The sequence below is a fragment of the Enhydra lutris genome, unplaced genomic scaffold, assembly GCF_002288905.1.
Source record: "Enhydra lutris kenyoni isolate GAN:26980312 unplaced genomic scaffold, ASM228890v2 scaffoldscaffold4, whole genome shotgun sequence".
Lineage (NCBI taxonomy): Eukaryota > Metazoa > Chordata > Mammalia > Carnivora > Mustelidae > Enhydra > Enhydra lutris.
In genome coordinates, this window is record NW_019154088.1 from 13,741,303 (window position 1) to 13,759,311 (window position 18,009).

Genomic DNA, 18,009 nt, shown 5'->3' on the forward strand with positions numbered 1-18,009 from the left:
AAAGGTATTATTTAGATCAAGCCTTGAAAGATGAGTAGGACTTTGAAAAGAATAGAATATTCCAGGCTGAAACATGAGCAAGAACACTGAAGACATCAAAGGGCATAGTTTTAGTCGTATGTTGGGAAGGAACAAAGGATGTTTGAAGGGTAGTGCATTATTTTATTGCCATGGTAACAAATTACCACAAACTTAACAAATTTATTTTCTTATAGTTCTGTGGGTCAGAAGTCTAACACAGGTCTCACTGGGGTAAAATTAAGGTGTCAGCAGGACTGAGTTCCATTCTAGAGTCTCTAGGGATGAATTTCACTTCCTTGTCTTTCCAGCTTCTAGAGGTTACCACAGAACTGGCAGGCAAAGCCTTTCCCATCATTCTTCATAGTCACATCTCTCTCTACCTCCCTCTTCATTTCAAAGGCCCTTGTGATTGATTTGGCCATTTTAATAATCCAGAATAATCTGTTTTGGAGCCAAATGGTTAGCAACCTTAACTATTCTTTGTGGGTGAAATTTAACATATTTGCAGGTTCTGGGGATTAAGACTGTGTACATTTTGCGGGGTGTGTGTGTGTGTGTGTGCGTGTGTGCGTGCGCATTATTCTGCTTACCACAGGTAGTAAGGAGCTGATCTTGAGAGGAAAGGAGACCAAAACGGTGTGAATGCACTTGTAAGAGCAATGGGGAGCAGGTGCATGTTTCTGAGGCTTGACATAAATCCACATTTAAAAAAAATTTTTTTTGGCTGCCCCATAAAACACTGAACCGGCAATTTGGGGGTGCAACATCAGAAAGCCATTATTACACTCAAGGTGAGATGGTCTAAGGTAGGGAAGGAATATCTTTGTATTTGGCCTGAGGCTGCCTCTACCCATTTCTGAGTTTTTTTGATAAAATCATGACATCATCCTGCAGGATCTCTATATGGGCAGTTTCCGGTAATTTGGATCAATTTGTCCAGTAGATACTGCAACCCAGGCCTTAAAATCATTCATCTACAATCAACAAGGGGAGACCGGAATCCTGGCAAATCTCCATTTAGCAAGTATGAAGCTCAAAGAGCTAAACACTCTTTTACTTTTTTTTTTTTTTTAAATGTTCTGAACCGCAGGAAAACCACGCAGTCCTTGTTCTTAAAGCGTTTCCTTAACACAGACAAACTGAAAAGCTGTGCCTGCTTCGGTGAACAAAGCCTGACTGCGCGATCACGTTCAACACTAAGTTCTTCCCTTACGCGCTACCCACCCGCTCCGCTACCACCAGTCGCAAGAGCACGACCCCGGCTCCGCAGAGTCTGATAGCTCGCCCTCTACCCGACTACGACGTCAGCGCGGAGTCCCAGGAGCACCGCGAGTAGTAGTCCGGCAGGTGGAGGCTAGAAAAGGGGGGCGGACCCGAGGTCACACCATCTTCCGCTTTCGTCATTTCCGGGTGCGACCTCCGCTTCTGTCCGGCTGAGCGCTGGACGTCTTGGGTCCTCTCTTATTGCATCTGACCGTCTGCGCAACTGCCCCTTCCCTGTTCCCAGCGGGAAGGACATGAGTGTTTCTGGGCCGACGTCCCCGGACGGGGTCCTGGCAGGGCCACCCCACGACCTCGGGGCCGGGAAGCTGACGCCGGGTACGTGCAATGGGGCGGGGCGGGCGGCCGGGACCCGAGTGGCTGGGTCTCCCCGGCTCCTTCGCGCGGCAGAGCTGCTGGTCTCTGAGGCTCTGGCCCCAGCGCGGAAGTGGGGCATCGCGTCCGCCCCGGTGCGGAGCTGAATGAGTGGGAAATGAAGTCTGGAGGGAAGGCGGTGTTTGGGGGGCGGGTGATGGTGAGGTCATTCTGCGTTTGGTGAGGTCATTCTGCGTTTGAGTGTTGACTCCAGCACGTTGTTGGCTGTTGGTTATGTTAGCAGTTGAGGATGAGTCTGTCAGAAAGATCGGTTTTGTCGTTCAGAGAATTGAGGTGTCCAAGTATTATTGACCACACACTCATGAAGTGCTGTCTTGCTTGTTTGACATTCCTCCAGCAGCTTTCTCAGCCTGAGTTCCTGGAGAGATTTAAGCCCGAATACCCAAAGGCATTCATTGACTGTAATAAATTGTCTTGCCAGGCATCGTGAGTGGTACTGTTTATGTACCATCCTTAGGAGAATTGAGAAAATAGTCAAAACAGTTTCTGTTCAGATGAGGAACCCCAAATGAGGAAGGCTGCAGGGCTTTAGATGTGTTTCTTTCACCTCCAGTTCTAGGAATATAGGGGCTGCTTAAAAATAGCGCTTTCAGCCCTTTCTTGGTCGTGCTCTTCCTCAGTGATCGCCCCCTCTTTACTCTTTCATAAGCTACTTCTATTAATATGACTTCCTTTGTGTATATGTGCAGCTTGGGTTCACTTGCCTCTCCATCTGCTTTCTGGATATTTTGACATGGTTGTTTGCTCTAACCTCGCATATAGGGTGTGCATAAGTAAAAGTCGATGTCTGATTCTATTAATGGTGCCAAGTTCAAACTTTGACATTACTCTTGACTTTCCTTTCACTTGCCTCCTACCTACATTTAGGGAATTCTGCTATGCAATTTCCATTTCCTCTCTCTAGTTTCACTCTCAAGGACAGTTCTAAGGCTATCCACTTACAGTCTCTTACTCTTCCACTGCACCTGTCCCACTGTTGTCATATCACTTCCCAAAAATACAGCTCCAGTCATGTAATTTTCTTGCTTGGAAACCTTAAAATGGCTCCTTACTACTTACTAACCAAAGAGCCAAACCCCTTGACACTCAAGTTCCTCATGGGCTGGCCACATGGTCTTATAAGATCACTATAACATATGTCCTATGTTCTAGACACTCCAAACTACATCCTCTTTCTAGAGCAAGCCCATATTTCCACCTTTCCTTATATTGCCCTTTTTTTTTTTTAAACCATGTGGTATTCCTTCCACTCCTTTAGAACTCTTACCCATTTGGAAATAGTGGCCTTCAAAGATTGTTAGTAGGAGTATGAATTGGTGCCCTATTTTAGGAAGGCAGTTTTGCAATGTCTGTTTAAGAAATGCATAAACCGGGGCGCCCGGGTGGCTCAGTTGGTTAAGCGGCTGCCTTCGGCTCGGGTCATGATTCCAGGGTCCTGGGATCGAGCCCCGCATCGGGCTCCCTCCTCAGCAGAGAGCCTGCTTCTCTCTCTCCCCCTCTCCCTGCCGCTCTGCTTACTTGTACTCCCTCTCTAGCTCTCTGTCAAATAAACAAATAAAATATTAAAAAAAAAAAAAAAAGAAATGCATAAACCGTTTATCCCATCATTCTATTTCTAAGAATTTATGCTACAGAAACATCAGAAACATTGACATGGATATGCAAAGACAAGCAAGGAAACTAATGGTAACATTGTTTGAAATAGCAAAAAGTGAAAATAACCTAAATACCAATTCTTAGGTATCTTAGTCTACATGGGCTGCTACAACAAAATACCATAGGCTGGGTGGCTTAAACAACAGACACTTATTCTTTGAAGTTCTGGAGTTCTACAAAGTCCAGGATCTATGTGCTGGCCAGTCAGGTCCTGGTGAGATCCCTCTTCTGATGTTGCAGACAACTGCCTTCTCACTGTCTCCTCACACAGTGGAGGGAGAGAGTTTTGGATTCTCTTTATCTTTTAAGAATAATAACCCCATCGTGGGGCCCCACCTTCATGTCCTCATCTAAACCTCATTATTTTCCAAAGGCTCTACCCCCGAATACTTTTTTTTTTTTTTTAATTTATTTGACAGACAGAGATCACAAGTAGGCAGAGAGGCAGGCAGAGAGAGAGGAAGGAAAGCAGGCTCCCTGCTGAGCAGAGCCGGATGCGGGGCTCCATCCCAGGACTCTGGGATCATGACCCGAGCGGAAAGCAGAGGCTTTAACCCACTGAGCCACCCAGGCGCCCCTACCTCCAAATACTTTTATGTTGGAGGTTGGGGCTTAAACGAAAGAATTTTTGAGTGGGGGAGGGATACAAACGTAACAGAGAATAGTCCATAGTAGAGAACTAGTAAACAAAATATGGTAGAATTCTATTATGTTAGAAAGAATGTAGTGGATGCATATATATGTTTATGGAAGGATATCTAAAATGTCTATTTAAGAGAAGAACAATATGTGTTGTATTTCATTTATGATTAAAATAGGGTTTTGTTTTTTTTTTTAAGATTTTATTTATTGGGGCGCCTGGGTGGCTCAGTGGGTTGAAGCCTCTGCCTTCGGCTCGGGTCATGATCTCAGGGTCCTGGGATCAAGCCCCGCGTCGGGCTCCTTGCTCGGCGGGGAGCCTGCTTCTCCCTCTCCCTCTGCCTGCCTCTCTGCCCGCTTGTGATCTCTCTCTCTCTCTGTCAAATAAATAAATTTTTAAAAAAATATTTTATTTATTTATTTGACAGAGAGCAGGAGAGCATAGGCAGGGGGAATGGCAGAGGGAGAGGGAGAAGCAGGCTCCCCGCTAAGCAGGGAGCGTGATGTGGGGCTCGATCCCAAGACCCTGGGATCATGACCAGAGCTGAAGGCAGTTGCCCAACCAACTGAACCACTAGGTGCCCCTAAAAACAGGGTTTATGCATGGATATGCAGAGATAATTTTTTTGAAGCCTGTGTATGAAACTACAGAGTGATTAGAGTAAGGGAGTGAGAAAGAGTTTTTTTTTTTTTTTTTAAAGATTTTATTTATTTGCTTAAATATATTATTTATTTGACAGAGAGAGCACGCATGAGCACTCAAGCAGCAGGAGTGGCAGGCAGAGGGAGGAGGAGAAAGAGAGGCAAGCTTCCCTCTGAGCAGAGAGCCTGATGTGGGGCTCAATCCCAGAGTGGGATCGTGACTTGAGCCTAAGGCAGGCGCCCAACTGACTGAGCCACCCAGCCACCCTTAAGATTTTATTTTTAAAGAAATCTCTACACCCAGCGTAGGGCTTGAACTCATAACCCCAAGACCAAGAGTCATGTGCTTTACCAACTGAGCCAGCCACGTGCCCCAAGAAATAGTATTTTTACTTTTCAGATTATACTTCTCTCTTTTGTATTTCAAGTTCTTACAAAGAGTGATACTTAAAAAGAAAATTCTATCCATTCTGCAAACTTAAGCTCCAGTTCCCACACTTCCTTTTAGAAGTTGTTCCCAGACTTCCCAGATGAACGTGATCTTTCTATCCTCTGAATTCCCATAACAGTTTCTTTTTCTCTAATGGCACTTCTTATATATTATGATTCCCTGCCCTTTCAGAGAAGGGGAGTTGCTTAGTTCATTCTTATAACCTTGGAAACTGATACACTAGTACCTGGTATTAATATTAGTGTGTATCTATTGTTTCTTGTATGAGTAGGGTAAGGACCCCTTTCTTTTTCCTTAATCTCTCCCTTTACCTCTCTTACTTTACCTCTCAAGATAGAGTACCTCGAATTTAGTGACTTGATGTATTTAAAAATGTAAGTTAGATTCTTTCATAATTAACCAGAAGATTGGGGTAGAGTAGGGGGAGGTCTGTGAGTTAAAATGTTTATATAATGTAAGGGAAGTGTATTAGTTGTTATTCCTTAAAGTTGACGTTTCTGATATTTGTCTGTAATACTTGTTTTCTATATTTCCTTAAAGAGAGTTGCTGTTGTTTGCCATATTACTGTTACTTGGTAGGAGTAGTAAATGATGGGTCTTGATTTTAGATGTTTTTGAATGGCTGATACAAGTGCTTACACTGTTTTTCAAAGGAGAAGTATGAAGCATAGTTCCTGGCATTATGTTGAGATTTGCTTGCAATTATTATACACTATTTTCTATGGTAAATTAAGGTGCTAAGTCTCAAGAGAAATCCTTTGAAAGTCTTCTTCTAACAAATGATAAAACAACCTTCCTTTTACATGTAAATAATATATCAAGCTATATGCAAAGTAAATGTTGACCCACATTTTTACTTACATTCAATTGAAGAAAAATTTTTTTTAGGCATTGCATTTCTGCATGCTTTTGAAAAGAATGTATTGTTTTCATTCAGTGACTTTTTCCCACTTTTAGGCCTCGGACTCTTAATAATCCATTGAAAACTGTAAATCCTCTGCCCTTGAAAATACGTAAACACACAGAATATGTTTTGCAGGTGTTAATGTTCTTTTAATCCAGATTTTTCTTTATACTAGTAGTTTAAAAACATTTTTTGAGTGCTCATATCCTGTTTTTTAGAGGACTCTCAGAAGGTAAAACTAAAAAAAGCAAAGGAAGGATGCCTGTAGAATCCTGTGTGTGTGCTGTGAACCCCACTGCCAACCTCCTCCCTCCCCTCTACTCTCTTACTCCCATGTCCATTTACACAACTCCTACATCTAATTTTTTTCTGGGGACAGGTTTAAGTGACACTTCGCCAGATGAAGGGTTACTGGAGGACTTGACTGTAGAGGACAAAGCTGTGGAGCAGCTGGCAGAAGGATTGCTTTCTCACTACCTGCCAGATTTGCAGAGATCAAAACAAGCTCTTCAGGAACTCACGTGAGCTAACAGAAACCTTAGATGCACTCATTTCCCCTTTGGCATAATTATAACTTATTGTATATGTGTATATAAACTGTATTAAGGTATAACATTTTGTAACATTGAGTAGTTCTGTCTTTAGTGGTGACAGTTGGGAGTGAAGGACTACTTAGTAATCTAAATGTAAAAAGTGAGACGTGCCCAGCTGGCTCAGTCCCAGAAGCAGGAGCACGTGACTCTGCGTCTTGGGGTCCTGAGTTCAAACTCCACATTGGGCATAGAGATTACTTAAATGAATAAAACTTTAAATGTAAAAAGTGATATGAATGTTACTTTTAGAGTGTTTGGTCTTTTATAAGAGGTACCCCTAAATCTGATCTGGACTATTTGATTAGTTTTGGTGTTTTACCATTATTTTATGAAAACATTGCCTACTGGGAGTGTTGCGGGATGGGCACACGCCAGTTTTTGAGTAGTGTTGCAAAATTGCCTCCTTAAGAGCCACATTTGTTTTCAGTCACTGGTTCACATGAGTTGCCAAAAGTTTGTAAGTATCTTGTTTTGAGAGGACCCATTTAATTCTAGGAGATAAGTCTACTTAACTAAAGGATTGGAGGATATACCAAGAGAAAAAAGGGATTTCATGAAGTAGGATCAATATGCAAAATAAATACTAACTTTATCAGCTCCCAGAAGAGCAGACTGAACTTGTACTTCCTCTTGGGTAGGACCTCGCTTGGTTGCCCAAACTGGCCTATCATTTCTTTTCATGGTCGTTAGCTGTGAACCAGCTATGAGCTGCTGCTGCTCTAAGACCTACACTTTGAAAACTTACCTTAAAAGCCTGTAGTAGGGCAAAAGGAGAGGATCAATCAACCACTGTCCCTTTTCTACATATTAGTAAGGAATGTTATAATCCTTGGATTTGAAGGTGATAAATGAGTATGAAAGTGGTGCTGTGTTCTCCTCTATGTGGGATACTCCTGGTTTTCTGCTAGTTCCAGTGGCATTTTTTTTAATCCCTAGTGTGTGGTAGTCCTTGTATTTCTTTTTTTGTTAAATAGATTGAAGCAGTGATTTTTAAAACAAAGAAAGCAGAACTAGAACATCTTAAATTTTTAATCTTTCCTTTACAGGCTCCCTAGACCACTTTTGATTAAGAAAACTGTAGAAAGTGAGTAACTGCCACAAGCAAATGCCAGGCGGCGGCACGTGTCAGTTTTCCACAGAGTCCTGCTTTGCAGGGGTGTCTGAATGCGCTGCCTGGGTCTCCGGTCACACTTACTGGAATCAGCCCTGGCAGAGTTTAGTCCACAGGTCGCTTCTCCCTGTATTTCTTTGTAAACTCTTCAGCATTGTGACAGAATTTTTTATGGCCCTTAGAGTATTGTTCAGCTAGATCAGCTCTAAGTGTGTGCTCCGGCTGGTGGTCATTCACCAGTACTATGAGGGACAGGATTACTTGGTTGGTTTTGGCTTCTGGCTTCCAGTTTTCAGCACTAATTACTGGCAGACAGACCTGCCCCTTTTCATCGATGTTCCAGTGATCAGTCTTTGTTTTAAATGTGATCTTTGGTGGTTTGAATAGTATCTGCTGGAAAATTGATTTCGATTCTCAAGTATTCCTTATATTTGAAAGCCAGTCCATTTTTGTGGCAAAAAGTCATAAAAATTTTGTAGGGGAGTTCGGATGAAGTATGTCAGACTGAAGAAAAATAAACTGCAAGCAAAACATGTCTGGATAGCACTTTGCTTACGGGGAGCTGGGAAGCACAGTTTAATTGCAGAGCTTAATTGATGACATTGGCTACAATTCAGTGTTTTAAGTAATCTCACTTACCTTCCAAGGCACCTAAATGATGATGGTGACGATGATGATAAACTCAGCTGCTGTTACTATATAGACTACTTGCCCAGGACGTTATATACTGTATCTCAACCCCAACGCCTTATGAAGTATTAATATTATTGCTGTTTATAGTTGAGGAAACCGAGGTCCAGAAAGGTCAGTAAATTGAAAAAGATTACACAGGTAGTGCTTAGTGGTAGAATTCATAATTAAATATGATGAGTAAGCAGTTATTTACCTCTGTAGCATTAAGGAAAGATACGCAAAATTCAGAGAAAGAAAAAAGAGAGGTGTTTTCTAGTAGTTGCCTCTTTCATCATTCTCTCCACAAATCCCACTGCTGATAAAGATTTAGGGGAAAGAGTCCTGAACTGAGAGGCAGCTGGGATCCAGTACTGGCTGTGTTATCAAACAGTTTAATTTTCATTAAGCCACTTTACATGTGGTTTACATGTAGGCTTACAGGCCTACACAGGTGAAGGAGAAGGTAGTGGTAGACACAAATCAAGTTCACTTTGTAGCCAACAGTGGATAGGGAAGACCAAGAACAAAACTTGACTTTATATATAAGAAAGATTATGAATATTCTTGTACATGTGTTCATCATTTTAAGAACATTGGAAAGAAAGAAAAAAGAGGTTCTGGGACCTAGGTCCTAAAAGTCTCTAGCAAAGTACTTGTAAGTATCCTTAGTGGGATTCACTTTGAGATAATTCATGCTTGGACCTTCCAAGGAAATAGTTTTTTTCTCACAGGATCATTCCCTAGATACTGCATCAAGGCCTCCCAGTCACTCCCAGCATATGTGCCACAGATTATACAAAACTTTAAGGGAAAGGAAAGCCAGTCATTTCTGCCTGATAAGGTAGCTAAATATTCTGTGGAATCTTCTAGAGTGCCTAGACTTACGGATCATGAAAACACTACTTAGAATTACTATTTTATTATAAAGGATACACATTAGGACCAGCTGCATGAAGGGACACATGGGGCAGGTTTGGGAGTTATCTTCACCACAGAGCTTCTGTGTTTTCTCCTATTGAAATTATTTTTTTTTTGAAGATTTTATTTATTTTTTTGACAGAGAGATATAGAGTGAGAGAGAGAACACAAGCATGGAGAGCAGCAGGCAGAGGGAGAGGGAGAAGCAGACTCCCTGCTGAGCAGGAAGCCCCATTTGGGGCTGGATCCCAGGACCCTGGGATCATGACCTGAGCTGATGCCCAAACAACTGAGCCATCCAGGCGCCCTTCTCCTAGTGAAATTAGGGCACGTGACCTTCCTGGCACATCAATGTGTTTGCCAGAAAGCGCTACTGAGCTTCAGTGTTGGTTTTTTTGTTTTTGTTTTTTTGTTTTTTCTTTAAGATTTTATTTATTTATTTGACAGAGAGAGAGATCACGAGTAGGCAGAGAGGCAGGCAGAGAGAAGAGGGGGAAGCAGGCTCCCGGCTGAGCAGAGAGCCTGACGTGGGGCTCAATCCCAGGACCCTGAGACCATGACCTGAGCCGAAGGCAGAGGCTTAACCCACTGAGCCATCCAGGTGCCCCATGAGCTTCAGTGCTTTAAGTTTTTATTGGGGCTTTGCTCTGTAAGCATGATTGATTGGATCATTGGCCATGTAATTGAACTCACTCTCCAGCACTCTCCCCCCACTTCCCTTCTGTGGAGAGAAGACTGGTAACAGTCATGGTATCATGAGGACTGATATCACAAGGTTCAAAGCCCCAACCCTTTAACCACATGATTGATCTTTCCTGCATGACCAGCCCTTATCACCTCAGTAGTATAAACTCTGGGATGCTCCAAGAGGGATTTGTGAATAATGAAGATACTCCTATCATTTGGGGAATTACAAGTGTCTTAAAATAGGCATGTCAGGAACCTGGGACAAAGATCAGACAAATCCATGATTATACGCTAATCAGACCAGTTACCTAATAGTTAATCCATGATTATATGCTAGTTTAATCTAGTTCTCTATTCAGATCTTTTGCCTTTTTTTTTTATTTTATTATTTTTTAAAGATTTTATTTATTTATTTGACAGACAGAGATCACAAGTAGGCAGAGAGTCAGGCAGAGAGAGAGAGAAGCAGGCTCCCCGCTGAGCAGAGAGCCGGATGCAGGGCTGGATCCCAGGACCCTGGGATCATGACTTGAGCCGAAGGCAGAGGTTTTAACCCACTGAGCCACCCAGGCGCCGCTTTTGCCTCTTTTTAAATTGGTTTAGTTATTTTCTCATTGTTGAGTTTTAAGTGTTCCTTGTATACTTTTGATACAAATCCTATGTGTCTTGCAAATATTTTCTCCAAGTGCTTGGTTTGCCTTTTTGTTCTTTCTCTTAATAGTGTCTTTTACAGAGCAGAAGTTTTTTTGGTTTTGTTTTGTTTTGTTTTTGTTTTTGTTTTTGTTTTTTGTTTTTTGTTTTTTAGCAGAAGTTATTTATTTTTTAAAAAATTTTATTTATTGATTTCCAGCAGAGAGTGAGCGCGCATATGAACGAGTGGGGGAAAGGGGCAGAGGGAGAAGCAGGCTCCCGGCTGATCAGGGAGCCCAGTGCTGGGCTTGACCCCACAACCCTGGAATCATGACCTGGGCTGAAAGGCAGAGGCTTTTTTTTTTTTTTTTTTTTTTTTTTTAAAGATTTTATTTATTTGACAGAGAGAGATCACAAGTATGCAGAGGCAGGCAGAGAGAGAGAGGAGGAAGCAGGCTCCCCACTGAGCAGAAAGCCCGACGATCCCAGGTCGATCCCAGGACCCCGGGATCATGACCTGAGCCGAAGGCAGAGGCTTTAACCCACTGAGCCACCCAGGCACCCCGAAAGGCAGACGCTTAACCAGCTATGCCATCCACGCTCCCGAGCAGAAGTTTTTAATTTAATCAATTAAATAATTTTATAAGTTTTTTATTTTAAAAGTCTGACTTATGCCAACATTTTTTTTCATGGATCATACTTTTGATATTTTGTGTAAAGATTCATCTCCAAACCAGGATCACCTAGATTTTCTCTTGTATTTCCTTCTAGATTTTTTAGAGTTTTACATTTTATTTTTAGATCTGTGGTCCACTTTGAGTTAATTCTTATGAAATTAGAAGGTCTGTGTTTAGGTTAATTTCTTTGCACATCACTGTCCAATTGTTCCCTCATCTTCGTTGAAAAGACTATCCTTGCTCTACTGCATTGCCTTTGTTCTTTTGTCAGAGAACCATTGACTCAATTTGTGTGGGTCTATTTAAGAGCTTTCTATACTGTTCCATTGATCAATGTGTTCTTTCACCATTATCATGCTGTTTTTTTTTTTTTTAAATTTTATTTTTCATAAACATATAATATCTTTTTATCCCCAGGGGTACAGGTCTGTGAATCGCCAGGTTTACACACTTCACAGCACTCACCATAGCACATTATCATGCTGTTTTGATTTGTGTAGTTTTATAGTGTAAGGACCTATTTAGAAACTCTCTGCTCCCCTTCCCCCAGGGGATACTTGGAGACAAGTCCCAGAAACCAGCTCTAGGTAACAAAGCCCAGATGCAAAGGTGGGTCAGGCCAGGTGGAGACATCCGATCAGTGGGGGGATGCATACTGTCTCCCTGGTTACCAAGGAGTATGGGCCCCGCCCTTTGGGAGCCTTTTGGGCACCAATCCCAATCAAGATGTAATAGGCTGGTTCAAATGTCTACTAGGGTAAATTGTAACTCAATTGGTCACCTAGCATCACTGGAGTTTCCTGTGTGTGTTACAATCTCATTGGCCACCTGTTCGTGGCCAGGCCCGACCACATGGCCTTTGCCCTTAAAAGCTAGACTGTGAAACAGAGAAGGGTCGCCCTCTCTTGTAAGAGGTGCGTCCCCGAACGTTCGGTTAGATTCTTGATGCTTGGCGTGAAATAAAGCTTTGCTTGACCTTCGCTTTGTATCAGTCTCGCTCCTTTAATCACGGACCCACTATTGGGGCATAACATTTTTCACTTTCTGTGGTGTCCACTCAGAGCTGAACAGACAAACTTGTTACCTGAGGGGAATGCCACACTCCTTGCTGGATGGTGGAGGTATAACTGCTCTTCATTCTCCTCATTGCTATTTCTTTTTTTCTTCATTCTCTGTTTAACATAGTTTTGCAAGGAAATATGTCATATTTTGCTTTGCCTGTAGTATTCTTTAAAATGTTTAATTCAGGGGCACCTGGGTGGCTCAGTGGGTTAAAGCCTCTGCCTTGGCTCAGGTCATGATCCCGGGGTCCTGGGATCGAGCCCCACGTCGGACTCTCTGCTCCACAGGGAGCCTGCTTCCTCCTCTCTTTCTCTGCCTGCCTCTCTGCCTAACTTGTGATCTCTGTCTGTCAAATAAAAAAATATTTTAAAAAAATGTTTAATTCATTAAACATTTTAATGTTTACTTAAACAGTAAGTGTTTAAGTAAACAGTGTTACTTATTCCTGTGCTACTAGTGCTGGTTGATCTGGAGTGGAGTATCAGGGAAGTTGGCTTCTGTTCTTCAATGAAAGGTTTTGAATCAGAATTTTAATGAGGACCCTTAGAAGTTACCTGGTTGGACCTTCTCACTTTATAAATAAAGAAATTTAGGACCAGAGAAATAAACTAAATATCCAAGGTCACACAACTGGTTCTTTTTTTTTTTTTTTTTTTTTTTTTTAAGATTTTATTTATTTATTTGTCAGAGAGAGCACAGGCAGGCAGAGTGGCAGCAGAGGCAGAGGGAGAAGCAGGCGCCCTGCCGAGCAAGGAGCCCAATGTGGGACTCAATCCCAGGACGCTGGGATCGTGACCTGAGCCGAAGGCGGCGGCTTAACCTACTGAGCCACCCAGGCGTCCCCACACACCTGGTTCTTGATGGGGAATTTTGTGTTTCCTAGTCCTTTTTTTTTCATCTTACTTACCTCTTTTGATTTAGTATTCACTAAATGCATTGATAACTGCATTTTCCCCAACTCTAATCTAAAAAGTCGTTGCTCCTCATTTCCTTTATGGTAATTTTGCAGTTTTAAAATACATAAAATCAAGTTTTGGGGGCAAGATAGTATAAAAAACTTTTTTGGATAACAGAGTTGCTAGAAATAGCAAATAATAAAATGATTTTAAATGATTTGGTGATTGGAGTTAGATTCTAACTGTGGAGTTAGATTCAGTTAATAGAATTATTATTCATTTAGGCAAGAATAAAAGATTTACAGTTACCAGAATGAGGCTTTGAAGTAATAATAACAACATTATTATTGTTATTTTATCTTTTTTTTTTTTTTTCAAGTGAGCTCCATGCCCAATGTAGAGCCCAGTGTGGGGTTTGAATTCATGACCCTGAGATCAAGACCTGAGTTGAGATCAAGAATCAGACACTTAACCAACTGAGCTACCCAGTCCCCTGGAATATTATTTTGAAAAATATTTTGTTAAACCAAATAAGCCTCAGAAAGGCAATACATATTCAACTTAATTTTTACCTTTGACATTAACCAAGATGAAGTGTGATTCCAGCACTTACAGTATGTACAATTTATTTTGGCTATGTGCTTTTGTTTCAGACAGAACCAAGTTGTATTACTAGACACACTGGAACAAGAGATTTCGAAATTTAAAGAATGTCATTCTATGTTGGATATTAATGCTTTGGTAAGTATTATTTAGTTGACACAGCGTAATGAGAAGTGGCTTAGAAATAGCTGGGTTTATCCTGTGCAACTTTGTACTTAGGTACATTTAGGATCTTTTCCTCTGATTTTTAATGTTTAGAATTTGTCTTTTAACAGGAAACCTTGATTTACTTTACTAGAACTTCCATTGTCTTGAATTGTTATCTTTCAAATGTTGAACTTGTAGTAGAAAATGGAAATTATTTGTGAATGTCTGGAATAGATTTGCTCATAATAATTAAAGACTTCTAAAAGAGAACTAAAAGAACTGAAAGTAAGGAACTTTAAGGGTACTGTTTCCCCTTAAGGAAAGTACATCTCTTCTCCTAATCAGTTACGTGACTTTTTAAAAATCAGTACTTTATTATGAATGGTCCATTCATAATACCATAACCTAATAATACTGAAATGGACCCTTCGGGTGTCCTCTTATAGATCCTTATATCTTTCAGTATATGTGATAGTAGTGAATTTCATCAGAAGCTTTATAACTTTTTGATGAGAGGAACTGATACTCTATTTTAAGAAACAGGGAATTAACAGAAATTAGGAATTTGTGGCTAGCTTTCTTTTCACCTCAACATTAAGCAGTAGCTTGGTTTGCGTGATTTTATGGACTTTCATATGTATGTCAAAAAATGGACTTTTTGTTGAACAAATGTGGGTCATTAATGTTTTCCCTTTGTAATGATCAAAAACAGAGTTCATCTTCTCTAGCATTAGGCAGAGGCCTGGGGTAGTAAATACAAAGTCTTCCACTTAATGGTTTTCTAACTTGTGAAGGACGTGGACAAGGCTATGCTGACCTACTTTTGTCTTCCCCGCTGAATTCATATTGCAGCAGAAGAAACATTTGCTGAGTGAATAATGCTAAATGAATGAACCAAGAAGTTGTAATAGTATTGCTTCAGTCTGCAGGGGTCTTCCTGTTTTTAACTCTCTCAGCCCAAGAGTGGTTCGGTTATCATTCAGAATCTGAAAACTATAAGGCTCAGAGAAAGAGAGAAGGAAGAGAGTCTGTGAGTTCTAGAGCTCATCAGACTTAAGACTTTACTTGTGGATATATGTAGGTTGCTAATTTCTTTACTGGTGCTTCTCTCGTTATTGTTACTTGGTCTTCTCTTTCTGTTAACCTTGGCTCCTGAGAATGAGGTGCTTTTTTCCTTTGCTCCCATCTCTGGTTGAGATGGAATGTCTATATATAGCATGGCTTGGGAAGAAAAGTGTCCTTACAGAAGTGGTTCTGCTTGGTCTGACTTTAGAAGCCCAAGGAACATGACCAGGTTTGTCCACAGCCCTCTCAGGATCCTCTGGCCATAGCTTGGTTTTTCCTGATGGATGGACACTTCACTGAAATTGTCCTGTGTACCCTGGCTCAGGCTCTCCATTGTCAAGACAGTAGAATGTTCTACTTTTTCTTACATGAAACCGATAGCATTACTGGATAGTTTTAATAAAATTTTGGGATTATGATGTGTGTTTTTAAAGCAAAACATTACCTGTACACAATATAACTATTTTATGTTTAGTAACTGTTTTCAATTTGAACTAAATCAAATGTTTTCAAATACCTATTAATGGTTTAAATGGAAATTTGAATTTTGGCGTTAAAATGTGGGGATAATTAAGGCTTTAAAAGATGTGACCAGTTGAGGTGGAACGAAATGTAATTTATAACTCATCCATTTTACTATTTCAATCTGTTCCCCCCGCCCCCTTTTTAAAAATTTCAGCCTATTTTAACTTGACTTTTCATTTCCTTTTCCATGGTTAGTTCACTGAAGCTAAACACTATCATGCCAAGTTGGTGAATATAAGAAAAGAGATGCTGATGCTTCATGAAAAGACGTCCAAGTTAAAAGTGAGTCAAAAATTCTTTCACCTTCTTTATAGAAGTAGAGGTTTAATTTTCTTTTTTTTTTCAGTATTCATTTTCTGACTTCTTAGATATTCATATTCAATAACATACTTAATTCATGGTTCATTGTTTAAAACACATTCTACTCTGGGCTTTTCTACTAATAGCTGGACTAAGATACTTGTGTTTTCATTTTCCCTGCTGTTCTCATTCAGTAAGTTTGGAGTAAGAAATTAATTTTTTTTTTTATATTAAGGAGGACCTTAAATTACCTAGAGCAAATTTAAAAGTTAAACATGAAATTTATTAACACATGTGGATTACCTCAAGTCAGAGCGATGCTACTTTGAATGAGGCCACAGCTGATAAGCCTTGATTGTTCTCTCGGTTTTAAATTTTTTTGACACAGAAAAGAGCCCTTAAACTGCAGCAGAAGAGGCAGAAAGAAGAGTTGGAAAGGGAGCAGCAACGTGAGAAGGAATTTGAAAGAGAAAAGCAGTTAACTGCCAAACCAGCTAAGAGGACATGAGAAGCCGAGAGAGTGCGTGTGTGTCCCCACTTCCTGCCCGTGTGGCCGGCATCCAGGGTGGCCTCAGTGTAGACTAGAGTGAAGGTAGTGCCTTACACCACTGTCTCACGTCTTGCAGTTCTTTCCCCAGGACTGCTATCTCCGTATCTTCATTTCTACATTCAAGAAGCTTCCCCCCAAGCAGAAGACATAATGTCACTCGGTTTGAGTATTTATGTGTAATTTTCCAACTTCTGTTGTGCGTAATTTTCAAATTTATTATTTTGGCCTTGAATGATATATAAACTGGGACATGGTATAGACTCTAAGTGATTAAAAACTAGGATGAGTTTTGTAGCATCTTGGTAAGTGTGGATTTAAAAGATTCAGTTTCTCATTTATGGAATAACTTGCCTTTCTGGCAACCCAGTGCTGGTTTTTGGTAATTGCCTTTTCATTGTTTGGTTAAGAAGAAATGCTAACTGTTTAATCACATATGCCATTGGAAAAGAGTTGGTATAAGCCTTTGTGAAGAAGATGATGGAGACATGTGTACACAGGAAATAGCATCTTAAACGTGGGACAGGTGGGCAAGATTCCAGACAGATCCTGCTAACCATCTCCTCTGCTTCCTAATGTTGCTCTTTCGTTCGTATGTTCTCCGTGCTGAAAGTAGATGATCCCTACTTCTGATGTCTGACAAGGGTGATAGAGCTGTCACATGCTCAAGTAGGCTACAATATTTATAATACTTAGAGTTGTCACACACTGAGATCTAGTTGTCAAATTGATAAGATATGAGTCCAACTTTCCGTTGGAAGGTCTGTTGCTAGGTCTGTCTGTCCTCTGATTTGCTCTGTGGCCTTACATGTGGTTATTTTTTCTGTGCTTTTAAAAAAATTCGTAAAGTAGAATGATACCTATAGCAACTACCCATTTTATAAATAATAATAAGAATGGTGGAAAAATTAGCAAATAGCTTCTTCACACAGAGGTAGCATGATACCTTTAGTATTTTCTAGATTGTTCCCCTCCATATTTTCAGTAGAACCTATGTGAGGGAAATATTACATGAAGTTTCATTTTTTAAGATTGAGAGTATATTATTCATTGTTTTAGTGTTATTTAATATCCAACTGGTCTTCAATCTCTATTACATAGAGATTGTACAGAACCTATAAAGGTGTATGCTTAGAACTGTGTATCTTTTGTAGTCTACATTACATTTTGGTAAGCTGGAATCACTACCTCTGATCTCATATCAGGCCAGTTAATCAGGGAGAGGGCTTTAGATTTAAGCTGACTGCTCAAAACTGGTCTGTTTAAAGGTTTTAAACAGTTTATTGGAAAGCCAGTCCCTTTAATGAATGAATTATGATCTCACAATTTACTTGACTTTACTGGATATTTAAAAATATAAATAGATCTTATCTTAGCTTAAAAGGCCACATTTGCCCTCAGACACTAGCTAAAACTTGCCCAGGGCAGGAGTCATTAACACCTGAATTGCTGAATGTCCTCATTTAGAAAGGTGGTGCATTGTTTTTCAGAGTGGTTTATGGGCCAGCTACAGTGATTATTTAAAATGCTGGTTCCTGGACACCAAGCTCTGAATCTAACCGAAGCAAATCTATTTGTTTGTTTGTTTTGTCTTTTTTTTTTTTTTT

At 40.5% G+C, this 18,009-nt stretch overlaps 1 protein-coding gene across 1 annotated transcript; it reads left to right on the plus strand.

The window, feature by feature from the left end:
* The first annotated feature begins 1,155 nt into the window (after positions 1–1,155).
* Positions 1,156–17,995, plus strand: LOC111160190 (biogenesis of lysosomal organelles complex 1 subunit 6). Its single transcript, XM_022523098.1, has 5 exons — positions 1,156–1,620; positions 6,349–6,490; positions 13,869–13,956; positions 15,751–15,837; positions 16,244–17,995. The coding sequence occupies exons 1-5, from the start codon at positions 1,539–1,541 to the stop codon at positions 16,361–16,363; spliced, it is 519 nt and encodes a 172-aa protein (XP_022378806.1). The 5' UTR covers positions 1,156–1,538; the 3' UTR covers positions 16,364–17,995.
* The last annotated feature ends 14 nt before the right edge of the window (positions 17,996–18,009 follow it).

Coding starts and splice junctions, on each gene's coding strand:
- LOC111160190 (XM_022523098.1), top strand. CDS start 1,539: ATGAGTGTTTCTGGGCCGACGTCCCCGGACGGGGTCCTGGCAGGGCCA. Junction 6,491..13,868: donor CAAGCTCTTCAGGAACTCAC/GTGAGCTAACAG, acceptor CTTTTGTTTCAG/ACAGAACCAAGTTGTATTAC. Junction 13,957..15,750: donor TGTTGGATATTAATGCTTTG/GTAAGTATTATT, acceptor TTCCATGGTTAG/TTCACTGAAGCTAAACACTA.